Source organism: Pyxicephalus adspersus, chromosome 5 (genome assembly GCF_032062135.1).
Source record: "Pyxicephalus adspersus chromosome 5, UCB_Pads_2.0, whole genome shotgun sequence".
NCBI classification, from domain to species: Eukaryota; Metazoa; Chordata; class Amphibia; order Anura; family Pyxicephalidae; genus Pyxicephalus; species Pyxicephalus adspersus.
In genome coordinates, this window is record NC_092862.1 from 28,193,245 (window position 1) to 28,221,065 (window position 27,821).

At 37.9% G+C, this 27,821-nt stretch overlaps 1 protein-coding gene across 2 annotated transcripts; it reads left to right on the top strand.

Moving 5' to 3' along the window:
- The first annotated feature begins 807 nt into the window (after positions 1-807).
- On the top strand, positions 808-27,547 carry SNX16 (sorting nexin 16). 2 transcript variants are annotated; one of them, XM_072410995.1, is made up of 8 exons: positions 808-925; positions 5,161-5,607; positions 8,548-8,634; positions 10,604-10,752; positions 14,992-15,061; positions 15,265-15,401; positions 16,543-16,659; positions 22,208-27,547. In XM_072410995.1, exons 2-8 carry the CDS (start codon positions 5,245-5,247, stop codon positions 22,311-22,313), a joined length of 1,029 nt encoding a protein of 342 aa, XP_072267096.1. In that variant the 5' UTR covers positions 808-925; positions 5,161-5,244; the 3' UTR covers positions 22,314-27,547. The 2 variants fall into 2 exon arrangements, with proteins under 2 accessions (XP_072267096.1, XP_072267097.1); XM_072410996.1 differs by lacking the exon at positions 16,543-16,659.
- The last annotated feature ends 274 nt before the right edge of the window (positions 27,548-27,821 follow it).

Below are 27,821 nucleotides of genomic sequence, written 5' to 3' on the forward strand. Positions count from 1 at the left end.
TTGCAAGTTTTTATTCATACATATTTGTTTTAATATATATGGACAAAAAAGAGTCAAGTCCTTGTTTATTTATTCTGTTAAAAAATGTAAATTGGCAAATGTATTTAAAGAGGACCTATCATGACATTTTTACCATTATATAAAAGGGTGGCTATCTCTTTTATATAATAGAAAAAGTGTTATTTTTTTTTTCAATACTCTTTAAAAATGTTTTAAGGAGGTCTCTTCCCCTTCTGTCTCCACTTTCATGGCAGTAAAGACTGAAGAGGAAACCTGCACCCTCTTCTGATACTTGGGTCACATATGCCAGGGCTGCTCCTTCTGCACATGTCTGAGAACAGGCATGAGTCATCAGGGGCTTTCCCATACAAAGGAAAAAAGTGCTCAATCTCATGCATGAACGTTGCAGAAGAGAGAAGCCAAGATGGAGTGAGACATGCTTGGCTTGTGGAGGTATTGAGGGCTTTTCAATGATAAAAGTGATATTTTTTTTATTTGTGAACGTTCCGCTTTAATAACTTTTTTCATAGTTTTTTGAGCATTCTCACTTCTGTGACTCTTTTTGTCCCCCCTCCCATTCCATTCAAGGTTTTTTTCAGCAGATTTTTTTTAGTTTTTACTGATCTTTTAACATTGTACTTTAAATCTTTGTACATCAGTAATGCTTGGACCAGAGAAGAAATGGGAGTAGTTCTGAAAAATTAACTGTTTGTTAGTGCAAATAAAAAAATATCAAATACAATACCTAGAGGGAGGCTTGGTTGTAGCAGCAAGTCAGAGGGAGGCTTGGTTACTGCTATTCAGTTTGAGGATTGGCTGCAGAGGAAGGAGTGTGGAGTGACTGAGGGTGAAGCTGGAAGTGTGATGAACCTGCTTGTTTTTTTATTTGTGCAGTGACGAAGGGAAGAACCTAAAAGCAGAAGAGGTACTGTGCTGCCTGTGCTATTCCAAGCAGTGGCTTCTATATTCCTATGCTGGGTGCATGTGATGTGTTATATGTTCAGGACTGTAGAATATAGCTCGGGCTGCATCATGCCTGTGATATGTGAGATCTCATCACTTAGAACTGTGGGAGCTTCACTTTTATTTATTGCATTTATTATATATTATTTTTTCTTTAAGCCAGCCATACAACTTATACCAGACTTGAAATCGCAAAAAAATAGTTGTACTATTGTTTCTCACCCCTTTGCCTGGGAACTTTTGAAACACTTTGAAAGGCAAAAGTTAGTTTTTTTTTTTTGGAATTTGACTAAAGTTTGTAAAGAGCAGTTGTAACATTCAGAGAAACCCTTTTAGTAAATCTAAAGGAGATTGTACAATCAGGTTGTTGTGTTTATGTTTGATCAGCCTAAAGGACATCTGTACTTATAATAAAACAATATATGTATTTAGCCCCCCATTCCTCCCCCAGACTTTCTTTTACTCCACAGAGTCTGAAGGGCTGCGCTCTCACTCATTTGTTTACATCTACCCCCATGGAGTTTTATCCAGGGGTGGGGGTGGAGAGTTGTCTTTTAAATGCCTGTACTAGGCATGCATGCCTACCTTGTAGGCAGATATACACAAATGCTGACTGTGGCCCACTGGTTGCCAGTAGGTAGGAATTGTGGAAAGGGAAAGTGTGAGGAGTGTTTTTGGAAAATAGAAACTAGCTTGCTACCACTAAATAGATTTTCAGAATGGTGCTGTATTTATCACTGAGCTTATACCTTGAATGTTGCTTGAGATTTACCGGAAAAGTAAAGGTTAACTTGTCTGATCAGATTCTGTTATCTTTTCTTTGTTTAATCTTGTGTTAGAAGTTGTTACATATACATAATAATAAAATAAAAACATTGCTTGTTTTTCTGTTTATTCTTAAACATGGGAAGCTGGAGCAGTGTTTTTGCTGGCATACAACATGACATGTCACCCGGCTCTTATAATATAGTCAGAAAGAGTAAATACACCGGGACTATTAAGGGGTATTGTTTTTGTCCTGGTTGTAAAGACCGCAATGCAAACTTGGATAACTAAAATCTAGTTGTAACAACCACCAGCCAATCGGCGTGCACCCTCTGTAGACTTTACTAACCAGCCAAAAAGTCATTTGTTTACCCAGCGATTATTATTGTTTCCCTTTCAACCTTAAGCCGCATGCACACGTGCAATATTAGTCCTTTCCAACGACTAGCACTGCATGATGCATGAACGAGTGCTGTACATACATCACCGTTCTGCTCTATAAAGAGGGGAGGGGGAGAACGACGGAGCGGCACCTTGCTACGCGCTCTCCCCCTTCCCTTGCATTAGGATCAATAGTCATCCATCGTCCGTGGATCCCCCAGCACGGTCGTTCGAATAAGAGAGGACTGGCGCTGTACAAACGCCAGATTCTCGCCCAATATCGGCCGAGAACCGTTGGACATGTGTACATGGCTTTAGTAAAGTCTGAGCAATGCAGCTTTTCACTGGAAGCTCACTAAACCAGACATTTCTAACTTTTTTGTAACATGGGGGAACCTTTGAGATAACTTTTAGGTCTTCAGGGAACCACTGCTTAGATTACATTTTCCACAGCCCACAGTATATTATATATATAACAATCCCTTTTACATTGCTGGCCAGTGGGAAGAATGTCACATTTACAGACAAAAAAGAAAGTGGTCAGGGGCAGAAATTGTTCATTGCTCAAGGAACCCCTAGCAACCTCTGCAGGAACCCTGGTTGAGAAATGCTGCATTAAACACTAAAATTAATAGTTGTGGTAGAAAGTAAAGGTTCATTACATATGCACAGAATCAACACAGTGCATTTCCTGGTACATTTACCCATGTTACCCCATTACCTTTTAGGTACGTTTCAGTCCACTGACCCATCTCTAGTTTTTTTCCCCTATATAAATATATTCACACATGTCCATTTGCACACCATTAATAAATAATTACTTAGTTAACACATGTGTTCTGCAGCAGTACACACATTCTGACAGGAGGAGAGAAGAATAGGATTATTTTATCATTAAATTACTTTTGCTTTTGTGTCTAATTAACAGGAGTGTCTGGATTGTACAATAGAGGTCCCAGACCAGGCAATGCAGATTGTCTGAAGTGACCTAAACAGTAAGGCTATGTACCCAGGTCAGATAATAATCACCAAAGGTGAAGCCGACATGTACAGAACAGGTCCATGATCGCTGTACCTGTAGTCAAGAGGAGAGCACAGCCGGGTGCCACTCTCTCATCCTCTCCCCTCTCTCTAGAACAGAATGGGTGCTGTGTGCGTATTGCTATTAATAAATTAGGATCATATTAGGATTTATATAGCGCCAACATATTATGCAGTACTGTACATTAAATAGGGGTTTCAAATAATAGACAGTGACACGGGGAGAGGACCCATATATATAGTACTGGTTCCTTCATCTGTCACTGGAGACGATCATAAAGGATTGTTTCCAATGATAAAAAAATTACCATGTATACACATTCTAAGGTTTCAGGGTATAATATGTCCGCAGAACAAGCAATACCCATTTTTGTATTAAACTAGATTTAACTACTTGTCTGCAGTTAAGTAAAAGCATAACTGCACATTTTAATGCATCAAAAACCTAAACTGGATCTTCTTTCCCAGATGTCTGGATATAGAAATCTGGACACTGCCAGGAGGGAGTCTTCTAAAATGGGGGCAGGCCAGTGGCAGTCTATGTCTATTCACACACATTGAATTTCTGTCACTTAAAACAATCTTACTAGATCGAGCACTGTTCTATTCTTTGGAGAGTGTTGGAGAAGGACGAGTGAGTGGTATTCCTCTGTGCTCTCCTCCATATGAGTGAACAGAAGTTGTTACCAATTGGTCATTCATTGATACCCCAGGATGGATTGATGAACAACGTCAGGCGACCTCTGACAAATTTTAATGATCATGACAATGATTTAACGTGTGTCCGCAGCCTATTATTATTATTAAACAGGATTTATATAGCACCAACATATTACGCAGCACATTAAATAGGGATTGCAAATGACAGACTAATACAGACAGTGATACAGGAGGAGAGGACCCTGCTCCGAAGAGCTTACAATCTAGTAGGTGGGGGAATTTCACACACAAAAGGATGGGAGATATGTAGTGTGGGAAGTAGTGATGGTTTCAAATTACAGAAGAAGCCGGGTAGGCAAGTTTGAAAAAATGGGTTTTGAGTGCTCTTTTAAATGAGCAGAAAGTAGGAGCAAGCTGAATAGGACGAGGGAGACCATTCCAGAGAGTTGGAGCAGCTCTAAAGAAGTCTTGTATCCGTGCGTGTGATGAGGTTATGAGTGAGGAAGTCATTAGTAGGTATAGTTGTGTCTTCTTCATTAGCAGAATCACCAACCCCTGCCACCTTCTGTCTACCTCCTAGCTTGTCTATTGTTTACAGCTTCCAGCATGGTTTAGGTGATCGGTAAGCCACAGTGGCCAGATAATTATATCCAGAAATTATAAGCTTTACAAGAGGTCCAATTTAATTTTTATGTGCTTTTATTGATAAACTTATACAGAGCCATCCTGACTTAAGCCCACAGTGCTAACAATAACTCCATGCGCTTTTAAGAAAAAGGTCCCCATAGGTATAGGTACACAGAGAGGACTAGGCCTGTGGAATTCTAAAGGTAGTGTCAAGGTCACCAGGTCAGGTATCTGAGTGCAAAAGTATCTCCTGGGGTACCTGACTAACCCTTGACCACTATGTAGTCCCATTCTTGTGGCCTTTCACATGGTCCTAATTAATATGGTCCTAATGGTCCTAATTAAGAACCATTGCAAGCCTCTTTCTGGTTACCAACTTGTTGGCTTCTAGCGTTGACTTGCTCTCTAATGCATCATATATGTGATGTTGGATAATTGGTAGTTATTGTGTGGACTGTTTAAGTGTTTACCTTGATCCATTCACAGTTCCTGTAGGAAGTGTAACAACCAACAATTATGCTCTGTGAAACAGAAAATTAGACTGACAATACAACTTGATCCATATTAAAGCCCCAATTTTTGAGTTCTAATTGGTGGTGATGGGGTCTCTTTACATTTTTTATTGTTTTGTGTCTAAATAGAACTGTTAATAAAAATCTGGAATAAAATGAGTTTTCATACTTTATCAATTCATTCAAAATCCTTCCTTTTTTTTTTTACCAGATTCTGCATTTTTAGTGGACAGAATGCTTTGTTAGATGGGTGGTGTCCTTTGGCTCGGCCAAGCAGCTAAAAAGTTCAACAAGAATGGCAACTCCTTTTGTACCTGTGCCTGTGCCAATAGGAAATTCCGCTACAGGCAGCATTACAACTAGAAGCCAAAGAAGCTCCTCGCTTGGAAGTAGCTCAACCAGTTCAAATTCGTCAAAGGAGCCACATGAAGATGCCAATCCCAGAGGGCGCAAGAAGCTGAGTGCACCCGATCAAGTGAGCTGCAATTCATCTGTATGCAGTAGCCCTTTCATCAGAACTAAGTTTGACTCCTCAGTAGAGTACAGTTCCCGGCCAGTGGAACATGAACATATTGCAAATTCTGTGGATCTGGAGGAGAGGCCTTCAACCCCAACCATTTTAGGATATGAAGTAATGGAAGAACGAGCAAAGTTTACGGTGAGTTTTATCAATTTCAAAAGGCCAGTGGCTTAACCAGAGCAACATAGCAAGGGTTTGGCGCCTTGTGCAACTTTGTGGACATTAAATTCTCACACATAGGAACTACAACCTAGTACTGCTTGATAACTAAGTGATTTTTAGTGCTATAGAATGGCTCAGTGTGTTGTGGGCTGTGGAGTTGATGCTGACAAATATTTGGCAATTCCTGCTCCATGGCCCTTGCCCACATTTCCACGTGGAAACACAGGGTAACTCTAGGTAAGTCAATGCACAAGAGGCACATTGGTGAGATGGTTTGCTGCTCATTCCCAATGGCACCCAAATCTATCTTGCCAATAAACTGCAGCATAATGAAATTTGTGCTTTTAAAAGTGGGACATACTTGAATATTTAGTGTGCATTGTGGTGCGTAGGGCAGCCCATTAAAATGAACAATCCTCCCTAATGCAATGTACACCCATGCAATAGGAAATTCTCTGTGTTTTAAAAATTGCAGACATATAGGTGAAACGGGCCCAAACGGAGGGTTGGGTGAAGGTTGCAAAACATTAACATTGGGATTGCTAATAGGTAATTTCTTTTATCTTCTTACACTTTGTAATTTGCACACACCCTGAAATCTGTAGTCTCGGAGCTTTTCCTGCACACTAGATTGCTTTAATTTATAGATTGTTGGTCATGATCTTTTCTAAAAGTATATTATGACTAACCGTAATCTTCAAAGAGTATCAGTCATTAGAAAGCTAATCTAATAGCATCAGATCTGGAGCAGCTAGCAGCATTTGCTTTTATTGTCTAAGCTTTATCAGATATCTATCTCCCCTTCAGTAATGTTTCCGTATTGATTAGAGGCTGTGTAATCATAAGCTTGATCTATACATATGTCTGGCTATTAGGGAGTCTAGCCTTAGTATAAATGTTTATGGTTTTGTATATACTTGCACTCTAGTTTTGTTTAAATTAAAGATCATTTTTATTCAGATGTTTATATCCATTGACTTGTTTATTGGTTTTTCTGTCTCTTCTAGAGACTTTTTAATGACTTCAGTCTGATGCCTTCTATTTGGAATAAATCATACATTAAGCTGCTGAAACTATGCAATTTGCAAATGTACGATACATATTCTCTACCTTATTGATATTCTTTCCAGGGACATCTTTAAAGATTCAGCGTATTTACTGGCAGACATCTCCGAAAAGGAGTTATTCCTTAATAAAGAAAGTATGCAAGGTGCTTGGGTTCATGGGTAGAATCTCCTGTAATATGTAATTTAGAGATCTGGTGACCTCTTTTTCTTACAAGACTGGTATTCACATAAACATCCTGTGGCGTCTGTTTGCTTCCTGCAGTAGTTTGTTCCTATTCATTTATGACCATGATAATAAGGCTTCTTACCCATGTACGATTCTTGTTGCTGGAAACATTCCTTCATGATCATTTCCAGTGACAGATGAAGAAACGACTTGGAGAGGGGCAGAGGGAGGACAAGCAAGCAGCACCCGCTGTTCTCCCCTCCCTTGACTTATAAAAAAGTTGTTCACCATCGGCCTTTCTTGGATTGTGCAACGTCAGGGCATCGATGTACCCATGTCAGTTTCTTGCCCAAGATGAGCATTAGCAATTATCAGACGTGTACAGGTACAGCCTAAAACTGACATCTTCTACATGCTTGACCTGTATTCCAAATTGTAGAAATGGACAAAATTCTTCTGAGTTGCCCATTCTTGCCACTTGACTATCTGCTTAAAAGTTACTGTAATCTCTTTGGGTGAATTTATATGGGTGTAGCCAGAGGTGGTTACAATAATGTAAGGAAAAGTATGCATTTCACATGACTGGATGCTTGGAACTCCTACAATAAAGCATGCAGTTTTATGGGGGTTGCACAATATCAGATGCTCTGCTTCCAGCTTCACATGATTAGTTTGCAGTTTCAGTATTCTGAATAGATATACAATTGTTGGTTCTTCTATTTTCCAACAGTTTGTAAAGAGCTGTTTATTTGCTCTGAGCTAACTATTGTAAATGCTGAGTTAATAAAAAGCAGAACACTTCTGGATGAACAGTGCAGCTTTTGTTCAGTTGTGAGTCACCTATCCAAGAAAATCTTTTACCTGTCACAGTATATTTATACCTTTTTCTGGGTGGTTTCAACAAATGGCATACCCATTTGCTTCAGGTCTGGGAAATAAACTGATACTTTGCATCTAATGGTATTAACAGATATATATTATAGCATGAGGCACAAGAGTACCAGTCATGGTCAAACTAGTTCACCTTTGAGGGTACAGTGGTATTATACAGAATTGGTATATCAACGGTGATGTGTCTACTTATAAATAAATCAATATCATTATTATCCAGTATTTTTATAGCGCCAACAAATTACACTTCACTTCACAAGGTCCCTAGTCATATCACTAACTGTCCCTCAAAGGTGCTCACATTCTTATGTCCTGTATATGTCCTGTCCAGTCTATATATCATTAATATAGTCTAAGGTCAATTTGGGGGAAGCCAATTAACATAACAGCAAGTTTTTGGAATGTGGGAGGAAACCGATGAACCCAGATGAGACACTCAAAAATATGGGGAGAACCTGCAAACTCCTTGCACATAGTATCCTGGCTGAGATTCAAACCTGGAACCTAGCGCTGCAAAGGCCAGAGTGCTAACCACTGAGCCACCATGCTACCCCTAGTATGAGTATGGTTGGTGCCGTGAGAAACTTTTTGCTTCTTACCATAATCAGATTTGTACATGAAAGACTGAAAGCATACTACAAATGGAGGTGTCAATTTTTATCCAAATGTTTATTTTAAGCAGGACTGGGGGGAAGGTGTAACCTAGCTCAGAATTAGCCTTTAACGTTTTGCTTTTTCTCCCTTTAATACTCCAATGCTGAACCAGTTGACATAGTTTATGATTTTTGACAGGTTTACAAGATTTTGGTTAGAAGAAGCCCAGATGAGAGTTGGGTTGTATTCAGACGATACACCGATTTTTCAAGACTTAATGACAAGGTAAGGAACAAAAAAATTGATATTTGCCAAGGCATTTTTTTGCAATGCTTAGGGTCACATTCTTTCGTGGAAAAAGACAACTGTGAAAAAAGAACGTAGTGTGGTGGTTACAGTGTATAGCTGCTCATCAGCTGAATCCCTGGTATTTTATAAATAAAGCCAGAGATTAAAGCAATATTGTTTTCTGCAATTCAAGTAATATATTCACTATTAACACCTAGTTCCTTTTAAATATATGTAGGCAAATCTTCAATTAATACCCCTTATCTCACCTTTGGGTACCAAGTGGTTAGTTTGAAACATTAATGGCCATACCTATGCAAATTGCAGGTCATTTCTTTTGGAGAGTAGTTATATCGCAGTAATCCCTGAAATCTTTGTATACATCACACCTAACACCAGCCTCTTACTTGTACAATCAATAGTCAAATACTTCTAAAAGGTAATGTGGGATGATTTCTTATACAAAAAGTACATGTTGCCTAACCCTTCTATTGCTTAGTTGTAATTCTGCCAGCCATTTCCATTACTTGGGGATAATTCAATAATTATTTTAGTAGATCAATGTGCATGTGATGGTTCAGCCAGGTGCAAATGTGTACTGGGATAGTATGAAAGCAAACATGCTTTTGAAAACGACAATGCTCCTCTGACTTGGTGATTACCAATCATTCTCGAATCACAAGACCCTCACATTTTAATATATCTCTTTGAATAGTGCAGATAATACCTTTTGACCAGGTTAGAAATGTGAAAATGGCTTGTACACACTTTGTTATCTGGGGTCTAAATAGCCAACCTAGTTCATATATTGTATTACAGAATGTTAGTGTCTATGTTATAGATATGAGAAAAGTTGAGTATGATTGTAAGCTCTTCTGAGCAGGGTCTTCTCATCCTCCTGTGTCACTGTCTATATCTATCTGTCATTTGCAACCCCCTATTTAATGTACAGCGCTGCGTAATATGTTGGCGCTATATAAATACTGTTATTATTATTTTTAATAATACCAATATAGCTAATAGACAGTGCTTGTGGGTGATCAATGATCTCTTGTGAAACAACCAGTAGTACCAACATGTTCTGTTTGATTTTGTTACTCTAGGAAGTGTAGGTAACAGCTGACCACCTGAGTGGTTGAAAATGCATGCAATAAGCTGGCTTTAACTTTTGACGTCTAAATCTAACTAGACATGAATCCTGGTTGATTTTTTTATTCTTTATATAACTGTCAACCATCCATTCAATCATATCACACACTGCTCAGACTTGTTGCACAGTCACTTCTTCAGTATCAGTTCATTGTAATCAATGGATATGCAAATCGTTCACCATATTTTAACGCTTCAGTCTCTTAGTTAATGAAACTAACCAAAGGTCTTAACTTGAATGTGAATCAACTTCAATTCTACATTCAATATTAAACACTTTTAGTCAGTCTTATTCTGAAATAGAGAAGAACTCATTTATTGTTGATTTTCATCATGATTTTACAATTATATGAACTGCTTGATTAAATGGGTAAAATCAATCCGTGTATGGGGCTTACAAAAAAGACACAAAATATTTTAACCTGGAGGAACCCTTGAAATAACTTTTAGGTCATCAGAGAACCCCTGCTATATTTACTATAGCACCAGCTCACATTACATTACAATCCTTACATTGCTGGCCATTGGAAAATATGTCACCCTTATAGCCAAAAAGAGAGTCACAAACTGCACATGGCTCAAGGAACCCCTAACAACCTCTGGATGAACCCTGGTTGAGAAATCCTTGGTTAGGCTATACTAAACTGCTCTAATGCTGTAATTCAATGCATCTACCCAAACAGGTAATCCGTGTTTATTAATATTTTAGATGCCTGCTTAAAGACTAATTTTCACAGATTTAAGTCATTGCGTATTATTTACAATCGTTTTTATTCTGACACAAAAAAAATTACATTTGTTTTTAAATGCCTTGCAGCTTAAAGAAATGTTTCCTGGTTTCCGGCTTGCTCTTCCACCTAAACGATGGTTTAAAGACAATTATGACTTTGATTTTCTAGAGGATCGACAGCTCGGTCTACAGGCATTTCTCCAAAACTTGGTGGCTCACAAGGATATTGCAAACTGGTACGACCAGGTTTTTTTTTTCTACTTCTTGCATTTGCTTTCACTGACTTATGATTACTGACTGTTGCTGAGCTGCTTCTTTTTTTAAAGTTATGTTTCCTACCACCTGTAACAATGCAAATTACAGTTTAGAGAAACTGATAATTAGCCTTGTAAATATTGCTTTGTATACGAGGGAGTCAGGGAAAAAAAAACTGTGGCCAGTTTGGGGTTTCAGATTGAAAACCAGTTCCTCTTCTTTTTGTTTCAGTTCCTCTAATAAACAAAAAAAGATCATGAAATCATATATATTACTCACAGTTTATCTTCATGGAATTTATTACAGTGTATTTTTCATGTTGTATGCAATGAACACATATCTGATAAAACTGCTTTATTGTCTAGTTGTGCTAGGCTGGGAGACCAGTTCTTAAGCCCTGTACAGACATCAGATTTCTGTTGCTGGAAAATATCTTTTTTTGATCTTCTCCTTAAGAAAAGAACATTGACCATCCTTGCTTAGTTGTTCATCAATCCACCAGGTTGAATTCAAGAATGATGTCAAGTAACAGCCGTACCCATGATAGATTTGATGATTTATTTTAGCATGTGTAGAATTAGCATGGTCTTAGCATTTTTTCTAGGGTGCCCAGGAAGCCCCTAAGCCTTAATTTTTTACATCTTTAGGTAGTTTGTGTTTTGGCCCTACCTGATCAGTATTCTGCGATATATTGCCTGAGCGGTGAACAGAAGCCAGTTTCCTAGGTAAAATCAGTATTGGCATAACCTCCAGGGCATTCTAGAAAGAATATACACATCAGGGACAGTTGAGTATATTGGATATGGACCTATACCTGATTTGCTTACTTACTAGGCTTGCAGTATTCATTTGTGCATTCTGCAGTTCTTCCATGTCCCTACTTTTTTCACTCCATAAGCATTGTATTTATTGTGGATTAAACACACATCAGTTGATGTGCATTTTTCTAACACGTTGTGTGTTATGTTGATACATATTTACACTACAGCAAAAATCATGTTTCATTTTCACCCAGAGCACATCAATGTAGCGAGTGTCAACTCAACAGACCCCAAAGGATGTGGTAGGATTGGGCCCTAAGTGGGTTTTCTCTAAGAACTACCAGTAGTAGTTTTGATCCTCCATCAGCTGTTTATATATTTTACATCCTCTCTGGTTTGCTTGGTTTCAAGTTTGTTGTCAAACAGGTTTAATCTTGATGAAAATACCAATTATAATGATTGCAGAATGGTGTATGATTCCTTTTGTGCTTGGAAGCCAACAGTAATTCTATACAGATCACTATTATTCCCTGTAAATGAGACAATAAAACCCTTGGCATTTTCTCAACCATGCCATCTTCAACATTGTTGAATGAAACCTACTTGGTGTGAAATAGAGCTTGTATGATTTGTTTATTATGCTAGAGTCAGAAAAGCTTCAGAGGTTCCCTGTGCAGTGTTTTAGTAATCATTTTAAAACCGAACTTTAGGATCCAGAACATTAAAATCATAAAGTATTTTTAGGTCCTAATTCTTTCTCAATTGTATATAAATTATAACATACTGGGCTATATAAATGAATATAGGCTGTTCCTAAAACAAGTTATCCCCTTAGGGTAACAAGAAAGGAATGTATCTGGGGCAGAGGTGGGCAGTAAGATTGCAGGTATTAAGTATATTTTCCCTTTGAAAGGGAGGTTTGCTAACCCTGGAATATCATAAAAGAAAGCAAATTGCAGTAAACAGATATATATTTGGTACTACCTCACTCCTGGAGGTGTTGTACCTAATTGACTAGACAGAGATCATCTAGTTAGTGAGAGAGTCCTTTTTTTCAGCACAAGATGAGCATTCAACCAAGCAGTGTATGCAGAGTATACATGAGGTGCAGTGGGTTTTTTTTTAAATTTACGCAGCTTTGTTACCCGTTGCGTTTCGCCCGCCTCGGCCATCCTCAGGGGTGGTGCTACGCTTAATGTTGCTCAATGTTTATACTTGTGATTACAGTGTTTCTTCAAATGAGATGAAAATGCTCTTAAAGCCAAGGTTTTTAAAGGAGATATGAGGTGCCTCTGAAGTGGAGGAGACTCTTTCAATGTTGTCTCCTAAAGAGAGGACCCTTTGGTGTGCAATACAGAGAAGTGGAGACCACAACGTGGTCTTTTTCAACTGATGTGATGACAGGAGCATGGCAAACAACCTTTGCCATGCTCCTGTCATCACGTCAGTGGAAAAAGACCAGCAGTGAGGTAGTACCAAATACAGAATTGCAATACGAAGTGTATATTGACACAGTTTTTTGAAAAATGTATGTGTAATATAATTTCTTTGCCAAAAAACCCTGTCTGTTTATTGTAATTTGCTTTCTTTTATCCCCTAGGGGTAAATGAGTATAAAAGGGTAATTGAGATGAAGCTCTGCTGATTTCAATCATGTGGTAGGAAAAATCTTTTTTTGTGTATGTTTTTTTTTAGACTTCCTTGCACATGATTGGGTACTCTTTACAAGTGTGAATTTTCATCACATTCACTAAGCTAAGGGACTTATCCCTTGAAAATGAATAATTCACCCTGGAAAGTGAACATCCTAAAATCCTTTAGTAAACCAGAACATATCATAGAACCCTGACTCTGAAATCTGATGCATTGGGTTTCTGGGCATGAAAGTGCCTGCAGGGAATCTGCAGTGGTAGGTTTGGGGATAAATCTCCTGCATTTAAATAAGTGATCAAAAGAGTTTTCCACAATGCCAGTTAGGCGCTGAATAGAAGTGGATGGACAACAAGTAAATTTATTATATCTTTTAAATATGGATGGTTTTCTTTAGCACATCATTGATAGTCTTTGAATATGTTTGTGTATTAAAAATCCTTCACATATTCTTGACTCTATTTTGGCCAATTCATAAGCCAAAACACAAATGTGATTGCTGGGGTTATAAATGCCCACATTTCCCACTTTTTATTATATTATAGCAATTTGTTATGTTTAAACTGTGCAACATCTAATTTTTTATTACATTCATTCACTGAGTTGTTTCTGTATAATAAACGGCAGTAAAATGAGCAAACATAAATATTATTTACAAAAGCAAGTAACACTATGTGAATATATTTTATTCTTTCTTCGATTTTAAGGGAGAACTGAAAAAATATATGTAACCACGAAAATAAACCTGATAGCATCCTAATTTACATTTTGCTCACAACAGCCATGCCCACACAAAAAATTAGCAGTGATGGCTTGTCCCCCAAGAGGGTGGAAAGAGGTCAGTTGGAAATGTCTGCGCTGGGAAGTGTCACACAGTGGCTCTTGTAGTATAATAGGTCTTTACAGCAGGGAAGCTCATGAATAATTGCTCTTTCTGCTTTTTAGACTGTTGTGACTACGTGGGCTAGCATCTCTCCCATAACAAGGAACACTATAGCTAGATTTTGGCAGTTTGCGTAGCAGACTGCATAAAATATGGTTCTGGGGGAATAACCCACACGTCACTCTCCCTGAACAATGCTTGTACAGTATCCTCATGGATGGAGAACACATCCCGTACATTCTCTTCCTTATTTGCTAACTTTGGGATATCTTGACAGCCGAGCCTGCACTGTCTGTATCCAGGGAGCCAGCTATAGAAATCCCCTCCGTAATATATTGCTTCAACTGTTGTGGTTTATATTTAGTCCAATAGTTTGGAGTGATGGCCATAGAGAAGGGGCTTGCAGTTGTGCATTAGTGAGAGCAGGTGGGAATTCTCTAAATTTAGACTTTGCTTAAAAAAGCCCATATCGGGGAAAAAAGGATCACTTGGGTTGCTTTACTGATAAAGTATGGTCAGCGTTGACTTTGCACAGGATTTTTTCAAGGAATTGGGTATTCAAAGTAAAAATAGCTTCTCCTTTTTTATTGACGTTCCCTTTGTTTCGTGAACAAATTATTGTTTCTATGAGAAGTCATTCTATTGCTTCTCCAGTGCTGTAAATGTATTTATGATCATTATTTACAGATCCTATTCTACTAATATTAAACTAAAAATGTAATTGGGTTAGTGAACTTTGCATGCCTATCTTAAAATGTTTCCAAAATATTGGGAAAAATAAACTCGGACATCAAAAAAAAAGATTAAAACTTTTGTTCTATCTGAAACATTCAAAATATATATTTTCCATGTTGTTTTATTTGCCCATAATTTTAGTTGTGCATATTCTGTAATTGACTATAGTAAAGAGATTTGTCTTTCTTTCAGCGCTGCAGTGAGGCTGTTTCTCTGTTTAGATGATCCTCCTGGTCCCTTTGATAGTCTAGAAGAGAGCAGGGTGAGTATTAATAAATTTATAATGAATTCTCATGTTGTTTTGTTTATTATTTCTAGCCTTAGGCAGCAGTGGACTCGTATGAGATGACGAGACATGCTGGGATCTGTAGTTCTAGAGTAGTTAAAAGCTACAGGATGACTAAACCGAGTCCTTCTTTTCTTTACCTCCCTTCCAAATTTGACTGTATGTTGCTGTGTGCTTAGGCTTTCTGCGAGACGTTAGAAGAAACGAATTACAGACTTCAAAGGGATCTTGCCGAGAAGCAGAAAGAGCTGGAAGCCATGAAGAAGCTCTTAGATGAGAAACAGCTGCATATACAGACCCTGCAAAGCCAAATTCAGTAAGTATTTTCCATTAAACCTCACAGTCTGAAAACATTTCCTGGCCACCGTTTTCCAGCTCTGTGGGCTCTTTACTTATAAGTTATTGGAGTTCTTTCAGATTCTGGAAGTAATTGTTTCATTTTTTTTATGTTGGCTGTTTTCCACGTAAATCTCTGCAGTGACAGTAATGGTGTTTGCAGTCTCTGTAGGTCACCAGATGGTCATACACCTGATGTAGCAATTGCTTTATTGTGGGTCTGAATGTGGCCCTGAATGGAAGCAAATTTTGTTACTGTTAGCCACACTTGTGTTCAGGAACAGATGTACTGCAAATGTTTAGGAATTAAAAGCCTTTGGTAGTTTGCTGAAACCTAATTCTGTCATAATATTTGACTTTTTACTTGCATATGAGCAGAAGCTGTTTATTATTGCAGTGAACCTGTACTCAGTCCGAGTCAATGAATGTCAAGTTCCTTCTGCAGTTTTTTATACTGTATGTATAGGACTTACGACTGCACTCCTTGAGCACACACAATTGATCACACCAGCCTTAGGCCTATTCCAACCCCACTCACCCAGCATGCAAAGAAAATTACAACGACTGCACTGCTGTTTATTTATTGTGATACATGATTGCACAACCCCAGCTTCCCATACTGCGACTCTTTGATACTTCTTGTGTGGCCCTCAGACTAGTTCTAGGTGTAGGATCTTTTCCTTGTAAAAGGGCTGTGCTAACCCTGATCTCCAGAAGACTCCAATAACATTTCTTCAGTCTCCATCCCCTTCAGTTGGTTTTACTCCTGCACAGCACTACAGACTAAGGAGCATCACTTAAAGCTTCAAAAGTGCTGACAAGGAACATTCTGATAGGAGAACAACAAAATGATCAGATGAGCTCATCAACCTGTTGCTAATCTTTTATAGACCAATGAATCAATCAGAAAATAAGGTGGCACCTTTACATTTTTATGTCAAGGAAAGTGCTGTTATTATCCTGTTTTTTCTTTGCAAATCTATGGACTGGGTGCAGTGGAAAACAAATCTTTGGCAAATATTGCAGCTTGTATATATGCATAAAATCTCTGTATTTAGCTCTTTGGCTGGATTTCAGCAGTACCATTCTTAGTAAAAAAAATCAAATCTAAATCTCTGTAGGGAATTAAGTATGGGACGCAATAAGGCACGCAGACCTTCCAGAGAGGAGAGCGAATGCAGTGGTGAGGTGGAGTCCTCTGCTATTGAAGCCGATCAAGCTGCCTCTACAGACAATGGGTAAGTTTTACAGTTTTGTACTTTCTGCTGGTGATAATGAAGCAGAATGATCTGGAGTCTAAAAGCTGCCCAAAATTAAAATATGGAGCAGCAGGGAAGATCATTGTCAAGTTTCACTGTGGAATTAACTTCAACAGAGATTGCTAAAGCACTACAATTCTCTATTTGTTTTATGTGTGAACAAAATACAGGCAGAAGGATCGGAGTGCTGACATTTAAAATGGCACAGTAACTGGTGCCAGGAGGCCAGGATCAGCATTGCCAAGACAAGGCTTTGTAAATAGGCAAGAATCCAAAACATATCACCAAAACATTAGCTATCAGAGAAGATCACAAGTACACAGTGCAGAAGTAAAGCCCATACTCCAGTGCTGCCATGAAGCGGGATTACATAGACAAATGAAGTCTGCTGCTGTTGGCAGACAGTGGGAAGTCATAATTCCTTTATGTTCTGGTTTTCTCTACATGTTCTGGGTCAGTGCCAGAAAGGGTTGAAGCTTTTGGATCAACGGGACAGCCAGACAACTGGCATTCTCGAAGAGAGTGAGAAGTCATCAGTACAGTTCTGTGGATGTTACAATATGGTTCCACAGTACAACTATGTAGTAAGAGGAAAAACACAATAAAGAAGGGTTTCCTATTTACTATTACCCAGGGTTGGCAAGTAGGCCCATTTTAGGGCCATTATATGTTGATTTCCACAAAAATAAATTTCTAAAATGTAGCTCTATATAGCACAAGACTTTTCTATTTTGGGTATAGTTTAGGTATGAATTACTTTGATAGTTTACATTATAGTTTTGATATAGCTGTGGAGGATTGAACAGTCAGATTGTTCCATGTTTGATTAGCACTACTAAAAGCCTGGGATTGAGAACATTTCTGCCTCCTATTTATGATTTTGAACCCAAGGCAAAGGTCTTATGGTCAGTGGTTACTTGGGCCATTGGGGGAAGTCTAGATCCTGGATAAAATCTGGTATTTTTAGAATTCCAGGTGCACATGTAGTGCTGCAAAGCAAGAACAACCTTCATATTTAATGGGACAATATGGCGACATCTATATGCAGAGAGAATTACAGACTATACATGGAAAAAAGTTTTCTATACATTATCATACATTATTAGGATTATTTAATTTTATGGAAAACCAATCGTTTATGAGGTTGTACATAAATATATCCCCACTTTATTCAGTGTAACCTTCACCTGAGTTTTTTTACTGGGAGCTCCTTCCCAGAGGTGCACAACCTTTCCAACAAATGCATTAAAGTTGTGTCCTGCGCCAAGTGTGTGCAGTGCTCATTCCTATAGATAGTCTGTTCTTTGTTGGATGCCTTGGGGCCATCATAAGTATGCACCATCCATGGGAATGAATGTTTTTCTGTTCAAGGCCTTGCAGTAAAGGACTCAGGAGCTGGAATAGTAAATAGTGTGCAGGCTACAGTGACAGGGGTCGGGCATGTATTTTAAATTGAAGTTGTCCTTTAAGCTAATCTTTGCTACAAAACCATTATTAAGTATTTTTTATACAATGCATGATACTTGTAATGACTCAATTGTCCTTCCAGTCATTAAAGCAAATCTTTTATTATATGAAAAATTTAATCTACTCTGTGCTGAATGTGTATAAATGTGACTTACTTTGCCTTATTATACTTCTGATGAAGTTCTCTTGAAGTTTATGACTAAAACCCATTTTGCCAGCCAGAAAAAGGTACTTGCATTTATTATTTTTGCTTTAATGGATACCAAAGTACAGCTCCCGGTTACTTGTGCCATTAGAGATATAACTGAAGGGTAACTTGCTGGACAATTATTTTTACAGATTGTAGGATCTTTCCATGTCTGTCTTGTGAAAGCGAGCAGTGTTAAGGATGGACTCTAAAGTGATATAAGAAATGCCAATATTTAATTGAGAACCGTAGGGCTCTATTTATAAAACGGAATCAAACAGGGAATGTTTAAGGGAATTTCAAATTTCCTCTTTTATAAGTAGAGCACCCATTCATTACTCATGACGGTCAAGGTGACAACATCCCTGGAATGGGTTTCTTTCAAGACACCATTTACATACTCCATGCATTTCCTCACTGTTCCTTGCTTTTCTCTAGCCTCCAGGAATACATTACAATACCGGTTTTCAGGTGCATGTGACCAACCTTGTAAGTGTGCCTTGTAGCCAAACTAGCATTATTTGTTTAGAGCGGACATGAGACTTTTAAGGCTTAAACTGTAACCCTATTTTTGATATTAGTTCTTGTAAATGGTATTGATATTAGTTCTTGTAAAAATAAAACAATTAAAAAAAAAACACTAGCATTTTTTTAGAATAAATCCAGACATAGTTTGAAATTTAAATGTGACTTTTCGATAATTAGGATCTCATTAGACCATAATATGATAGTTGTTTATTTCAAAACATTTTAATTAATGATTTTTTCTAAGAAAATCTTGATATCTTTTGGAATTTAGTTTAGAGGTCAGGTTGAGATGTCTCCTAGATCAGCGTTCCCCAATCTGTGGACTGATCTGCGACTCCGGCCGGTGCACCCCCCAGCGGGGCAAGGAGAAGGACCCCGCTTGGGGGGGCCCAGCAGCCATAGGCGAGGGACACAACCTTCTCTGGACACAACCCACCCACTCTCCCATCGCAGGTCTGAGTGGGTTCTGGCATCATGGCGTCAAGTTTTTTCCCCTTTGAGTGGCATACTGCTTCCTGCGCATGCATGGTCCAGAGTCCATATATTTAGTGGTCCATGACGTCCAAAAGGTTGGGGACCATTGTGCTAGATGATATAGCAGGAGGAGCAAAACAGCCAAGGAGTATAGGCGATGGCAGGGGCTTTACCTTTTTGGTAAACAATATGTACAATTAGGCATGTGTCATCCTATTGTTGTTATTATTATTATAATTATAAACAGGATTCATATAGCACCAACATATTACGTAACGCTGTACATTAAACATGCATAGACAAGGGGGCCTTCATTCACCAGGATTACCTGCTCTTTTATTTAGCCAATCTTATGGCGTATGACCCGGGTAGTGATTTTATGACCACTCCAGTTTGAGAAGAATAAAGAGCTGAAAGGGGTTAAGTAATACCCTTGGCATGGGAAAGGTAACTATGTCTCTTTGAGGCCACATTTACAGCTCTCCTTTTACCATATTGTACAGTTTTTAGGTGTTTTTACATGTGCTACTAGTCATACTTATAATGCCCATTCGTCTGGGAACTGCACCAAACATGCAGGATTGTTTAATGCACAACTGTAAAACAATTAGCTGGCCTTTATGCACTATATCTTTCAAGACACCTATACCAGTCATTTTTAATTATGTCAGCCTCTTAATCTTTAGGGCAACCACACTCATGTTGGAAAAGAGCCAGTAGTACACTTGGGTTATATTGTTTTATAAGATTACATTAATCGGTGCAAGGGCCACTTGAGGATCCCTTTGTCTTTTGTCCCTTCATTCTTATGGGGGGCACTTCTACAAGATGATGTGGAACCTGCAGCACATCCTTATTATTCTGACATATTTGGAATTAACACTCCTAGTTTGCCAGTTTTTGGCAGTCTGCTTATCTTCACTAGCAAAGTAGCAGAGCCTTTTCTTTCCTCTGGTGCTTGGCTGGAATAGCGAATTTAAGCAGCTGAATGAAGATGAAGGTTGAGCTTTTCTACTCTCCTCAGTCTCCTGCATGGTGGAAATTGGCCAAAGGAAGAACACCACAGGGTCCCTTGGCTCCATGTCTATTATCCCTGCAGGGCAGTAAGGCTGTGTTAGGGAGCCCTGGAAGAATCCAGGAGATATGGACTGGAAGCCAACATTTTTAAGCTCATGCCACGTCTTTTGTGTGTGAAGTTAAGATTTAAGAGGAGAAGAGTTTTCAAGGATTTTTAGGAAATTTTAATGCAAATTTTTACTTGCTTCTATTAGGTAGAATAACTAATGAATGTAAGGCTTGCTTGACTTTCTTTCTGTTGGTTAGTGTAAGAACTTTAAAAGTGAATTACCAAAGATGAGATTTCTTTTGCAAAGGGAACTCTGCAAGACTTCAGTGAAAACCAGGGAGTTAATCCCATAAGCAATGTGTTGGAGTTTTAGGGAATAATGTTGCCATGGTAGCAAGAACGAGAAGTTTCATATCTTTGCAAGCTTAATTCAATTTATATTTGGATGTAGAATTAAATGTAAAAGTGTGAGTGTGTATATATACACACATGTATACATGTGTGTGTGTGTGTGTGTGTATATATATATATATATATATATATATATATATATACACATACACACACATATATAACTGTTATTGTATGTATTAAAAAATATTCAATGTACTTTTAAATTCAGCTGGTGTGATTACCTAAATCTATCCTATTATTAAGGTAATTTTCTGCAGGCAGCTTGTAGTGGGTGAACCTGCTTGGTCCTTGGATAAAAGTAATGTTTTAAAAGTACAACTATCCTTTATATCAGGGTTGGCCAACCCCAGTCTTTGAGGACCTCGTACTGGCCACAATTTCCATATAAATGTAAATCTTATTACATTTTTTGCTGTTAAGGAATTACTTATAATGTGTGGATTCTCACCTTTGAGGACTACTCTGCTTTACATTACAAAATAGTTTAAAATTGAAGTATAATCTGCTTATATTTTGCCTCCTTTGGTTTCTCCATTCCCCCCCTATAAGCATTAAAAAGTTTGATGTTTAAAAATATGAATGGTTGCATTTACTTACTTTATATTAGACCCAGGGACATCATTACTTTATTTTTGTGTTTTACTGTCCAATTAAGGCAGATTGTGCCTATTGGGAGGAACTAGAAGGGTGCCATACGTAGCTTTCTTAATACATCAGAGCAGACTACCATAGGAAATGCTCACATTTTAAGCTAAGCCACCCTGATTGAAAGAACTGAAATCCAGTGATTAAATGAGGCAAGCCAGGGACCCTCTAGGTAAGAAGGCAGGGGCCATTTTATGCTAGATCAGCCTTTGTTAACCAGTATTTAATTTGGGACCCTTACCCTTGAAATAACTTTCAGGTCTTTATGGAACCCCTCCTCTAAATATTATATCCATAGCTCGAAGTGCAATAGCTTGGAGGTCAGTGGGAAAAATGTCATCATTACAGATAGCCAAAAATATCATTGGTGTCAATAAAACTGACCTTAGCGGCACAAATTGTTTGTTGCTCAAGGAACCCCTAGCAACCTCCTGGAGGAAACCTAGGGTTCCACAGAACCCTGGTTGAGAAACACTGTGCTAGATCTTCATTAGCCAGGAAATAATGTGGGCTCTGTCTGCTCATGCACATTATCGAATCAGACCGTATGCAATGAGACCTAAATAAGAAATTTCGGTGCAGAAGTATAGGCTATTCATCTCTGCAAGACTGAAGTTAAGGATTGAATTTTACATAGGTGAAATTATATTTATTATGTTAATTAAATGTATTGATGAAAGTCGATGGTCTGTGTGTACTTTGGCAGCAACTAACTCTTGTTATTTCTCATTGTGCTTTCTTTCCAGTTCTTATAGAGACAATCATGAGAACTGCTGGAATGAGTCCGCACACGGAGAGCCTCTGCCAGAGATTGAAGTTGCTGAGGTGGCAGACCCAGATGCAGACATCTAGCATACCTGTAAAACTACGGGACAGGTTGTGCCCAGCTTCTTGTGTCCATTTGCCATCCAGTGCAGTACTAGAGCCTTTAACCCACTAATGCAGGATGTTTACATGCACAGATAACACTAAGACAAGAAAGTGCCGTCTTTGCTGCTATTTGGCCAACCCGTGAAAGTTTGCTGTACAATCAGAGGACGTAAAGGGGCTTGCACCTTAGAGATGAATAAACAAAGCCCATCTTTTGATTCTTGCACATAAATAATTTCCTGGTAAATTTCTGTCCTAGCTGTGTCTGTGTGAGAATGGCATTGGTTCAAGCACTTTTGTAGAAGTCCACATTAATCTCATCAGTGCCACACGGGCCTATTCTGCTTTGCCAAGACTGCTTCTTGCTTTCTTTTATTTCCACACAAAGATTCACTTGTTTCCTGCTGTGGATGGTGCCAATCCTGTTATTTTAATCAACGGAGGCTCAGAAAGAGATTTTCTAGTAACTGAGCAACAATATGAGTACAGGTTGTTCTATTCTTAGAGCAGTGTGACTCCACTGTGCAGGCAGCACACCTGGCTTCCAGCAGCTCCTCTGGGGATTAATTTTAGGTTTCCATGAAGATCTGAAACCTTTGTGTACATTGCTGCTCATGTAAGAGCATCTATCTAAGGGATCTTTAAATAGTTACTGGTCAGATTGGAAAAGAGGACCTGTCATAAATGGAGATGGATTAAAATGTTTGTGTCGATTTAAAAATATGAACTGTTGTTGCAGAGTATATGGATCATTTATTTTTTGTTCCATGACCTCTGCGGTGCAAATACATGTACCCTAACAGAAAAGAGTTGTAGTTATATTTGCCAACCTTCCTCACACCAAGACACTTATCTGTTGAATGAGACAGGGGCTACTGACCATATAAACGAGATTGCAATAAAATATTCTAAACTCTTTAGAGAAGATAAATTCCTTTAGTGTGTATGCCATTGCTGCAACAGTGCCACAGACAGCTCAAAAATAATGGGATTTTGTAGTTTATTTGAAGAGGCTTTTATGTCTTTTTTTAATTTGCTTTCCACTTTGCTGCTGTTGCTACACCACTCCACTAAAGGGAGAGCTTGGAAGTAGGGCTTTACATTACAATAAGGAATCTCCTGCGTCCCAAGAACTGAATTGTTTGACCAGTTTTTGCAGATCGGTCCAATGACTGCAAAAGGGGCTGCACGAGAGTGCAAGTATTCTTTAATTATATCTCCGTTCATGGCAAGACTTCTTTAAGCACAATCTCAATTTGCATATGGTTTTTAGATATTATATGCTCCAATATTTTAATTATAAAGTCTAGATGTACCAAATTTCAAAATATTTATACATGGAAACAATATAGTTGCTTTTGTATATGTTATGCAATGTAAAGAGTTTTGTTTTTTTTTTTATTTGCTATATTGACATTTTGGAGTGGAAGCACATAAACTGTTTTGCATTCTGCACTCATGGTTAGCTTTTCTTCCTCTGTGCTTTGTATGTATTTTATTATAAAGAAGCTGGACAATGTGGAGAATGGGTCAAAGTTGGTAGCCCAAGCAAAATTGATGAAGGTTAAAAATAGTAGTTTGTAAAAAGTCATTTTGCAGGCTGATGTTCTGTTTAGTCAAGAAATATGCATGAAACTGGTGGCATCACTGTACCTTGAAATGCAGAAATTTTTATGCACATTGGAAAGTCAAAAGTAGTGTTGATGAGTGACATGAATTTACAATGTTCTGTAGCATATTTTTTCTCTAGTTTACAAGTTGCTTTTCTCCAGCTCAGGGGGGTCAAGGTGGAAAGCTAATAGATATACCACTAAAGATTCCATTTTGAGCATTATCTACTCTAGATAATGCATTGAGTGGTAATACTACATATATATCTATAGAGAAGCCTTTGTTTCATCGATGTGACTTGCTGAGTTCAAAGAATGGAGATCTTGAAATGGAGAGTGGACCCTCGAACTAACACATAACAGAAAAAGTTATTGGCCACAAAACATGGTCAAATTCCTTTTTTAAATTTCACAAAGAATAAAAGAATTCATAAAATCAGCACGGGCAAGTCAATCACTTTTTTTCTCAAATTTTTGTAGTTGGCCCCTTGGTATAAATCATACCTCTCCACAGTCTTAATAGCTGGGGGTAACCTAAACAGAACCGTGCCCGAACAATACATCACAGGTCTCTAATTCATTTTGTATCTCTTACCACTTTATTAGAAAATGTATAAAAAATATTTATTTTTTTTGTGTTCGTAAACCATACAATATAAAACTAGGACCTCTTAGGGTCTCTGTCTGCAAAAAGTTTTAATAGTTATTGAACATGTTTCTTTCTTTTTTTTTTTTTTTGCACGGCAAGAAGCATTTTCATAAAGCATATCAACACCCCTGTCATAAAGTTAATACTTTTCTACAGCAAAACCACTTTTATTTTTTTAACGCTAAGCAGCTCTGAGGTTTTCTTTGCACTTTTTTAAACTTGTTATTATGCTGCTGCTTCTATTCATACTATCATAATAAATAAAATAATTTTGGTTGTAAAAGGCATTTATTGGAAATTTCAGGGGCGAACTAAACAACTGAAAACTGTCCTGTTTGCTGCCAGTGGAGACTAAGCCTTACTGGTTGTGAGCTGTGACAAACGTATGTTTAGATCTCCAGAAGAAATGTGCATTGCAGTAATGCATATCACATTAAAATTGCACTCCAATGAACAAGTACAATGAGCTCATGGCGTGCTGTCTTTTTGTAGTCATGTGTTATGGGGCATGAAAAAGGCTGTTCTAACACAAGGTGCTAGATGCAGAGCTGGTTATCATGTGCAAAGAATGCTCTGGAAACACACGTTACGTGCATTTTCTGGCATTGATGCCCTTAATGTCTGTTGTCATAGTAAAAGTGCCTGCTTTTTTGCAGTAAAGCACCAGTGTGAATTAGAACCATTGAGATTGAGAGAAAAAACACCTGGCGAGTTTTAAATCATGTGCTAAATGTGGGACAGTTTATACTCCTTTTATTTAAGGTGTTTCACGTCACAGTGATGTCACTGCTTGTTAATCAGCTGATGGAGGCTGTGGAGTATTTGCCTTTCAAAAAGACTGTTGCCAAAAGCTAATACGAATTTCTACACTTTAAAGATTATCTCAAGGTCAGTTACCAAACTTGTGTGACTCTCCAACCAATGCAGGAATTTATTTGAATTTAGTACATGTGATTGGTCACGCAAACATTTTTTTTTCTGTTCAATGTGCTCCATTCAGCAGTTGCATGCATGACCAGTAGTGAGGGCCCACAACACGAAACTTTGGGAAACAAGTGTGCAGGGAGCTGGAGGAGTGAAGAATAAGGTGCTGGTACCCTAGGCAAAAATGAACATTTAACTCTGACAGTGCCAGACCATACTACAGTTGGTAATTGACTTAAAGGTAGTATTTTTTAAAGAAATGTATTAAGAGAACGGGCAGGCTGTCTTTGCTGACCTCTGCATCTTGGGTATTATACTGATCCTCGTGGATTTGCAATGAAAACAGATGGACGGTAACATTTTTTTATTTGACTCTGGTCATTTTTTTATTTCAGCTTTTAATAGAATTGGAAGAGTAACCTTTCTCTCAGGTTAAATTTCATGTTTGTAACCCAATTAGCGGGGCTTTCTCCTTTCCAAAAAGTGGGTGTCGTGTCCCCAGGACAACTGCATAGCTTAGAGATCGATAAAAAACAATCTCAGAAGTTCCAGCACTTACACTTCAAGTAACATGCATTATTTGTATGTTAGGGAGATTTTCCATTTCTTCCTGTTGGCTGGATTATCCATCACTTCCTATCCCCAAAATGAAGACAAAAATAAAACCAGACAGAAGATTAAACTATTCCCCATTTTTTATTAAACATAATACATTTTCATTGTATTTTGGTTTTCAGGGCTCAGCTGCACAGTTACATCCCAGTATCTTAGTACGGTTTTGAAGATAGATTTGACAACAGGAGTAATCTCCTGCTAATAAACTATTCACATTTCTGTGTATAGTTGTGTTCCTGTAATTTAACAGGGAAAGTCACTTATACTAAAATTTGTATTTGAGTTACATTTCTTCCTATGTTTATGATGATTTAAACAACTTTTGTTTTTTTTTCCCTTGTGAAAGAGTGCCTTTTTAGGATATTTATAGCAATATGCATCTAAACCTTATTGATCCAATTTTTTTTAATGGTGAAGTTATGCATTGTTTGAAATGCAGTCTTTTATACTGTATATTCATTAAAACAAGTATGGTGATATGCTTCAGAAAGTAACAGGTAATTCTGTGTTTTTACTGGATGTCACATTATTTTTGACACATTCCGTAACACATTTTTGAAATGATAAAAAAGATTATGTATGGAATTAATTTAATTGAACACAATAATGTACCTTATACTGGAATGTATGTTTATGTTGTTTTATTCATGTTAAGGATTATAATGCTATTATACAAAAATGTAAAAGAGCTACTGATGCCAACCAAAAAGAAAGACTTTTTTTGTGCATTTCTTGTGCTTGGTCTAGATGTTACACAGATTAAATTTCTACATGCACAGCAGTAGGATTCCTTATAATGCCAAAGTAACTCTCATACTTAAAGTGGAACTAAGTAGAAAACAATTGCAAGCAGGCATATTATTTATTGCAGAAAGAACATTGCATAAAACATCCTTACATGCCTGCTTGCAATTCTTCTGAATTGTACACTAAGCTGAACATGCTCGGCTTAGTACACGAAACCAGATTTCCTGGCATACCCAGAGCTGCCAGGAGGAAATCAACTCAGCATGCATGCACATTATATTGTTCTAGCCCAGCCAATCAAGATGGCCTAAGATCCTAAACCTGGAAGAGGTGAATATGGCAGCATCTGTGATGGAGCAAGGATAGATAAGTTTATTTGAATTTGGTGTGGTTGAGCTTTTGCCATAATACTTCCAAATTATGGCACTAAAGTTACCTTTTTGTAGACACCCTGCCGGGACCAGGAATCTATCACTCCATGGCAGACTTCTGGGTAACAGTGATCCTTTATGGCGATTGGACAACAACTGATGATGTAACTTGCAGTTGCATTGTCCCCAGTGTACTTTAGCAGGTATAACACAGGGGTCAAGATCTAGGATCTTCACAGTGTTTTTCAATGAATGCAGAGGAATTTTACAATAAATAAATACATTTCGTAAATCCTTAAATGACATTCATTTTTTAGTTAATGTAATAAAACCTGCATTAGAATGTAAATGAACTTCAGACATTAAAGCACATTCATATGCTGAAGTTACATAGGACATTTTTATTAGTTCAAATGTGCTGCTAGCAATGAATAGCTAGGGGTGCTGCACAAATGAATAGACTACCAGTGGAGTAAACTAGACAAGTAGCATACATTAGTATTCACAATGTTCCAATATGTGCAATTCAACACTACAAGTTTCTGCTGCATTCTACTTATTTTGCTTGACACAT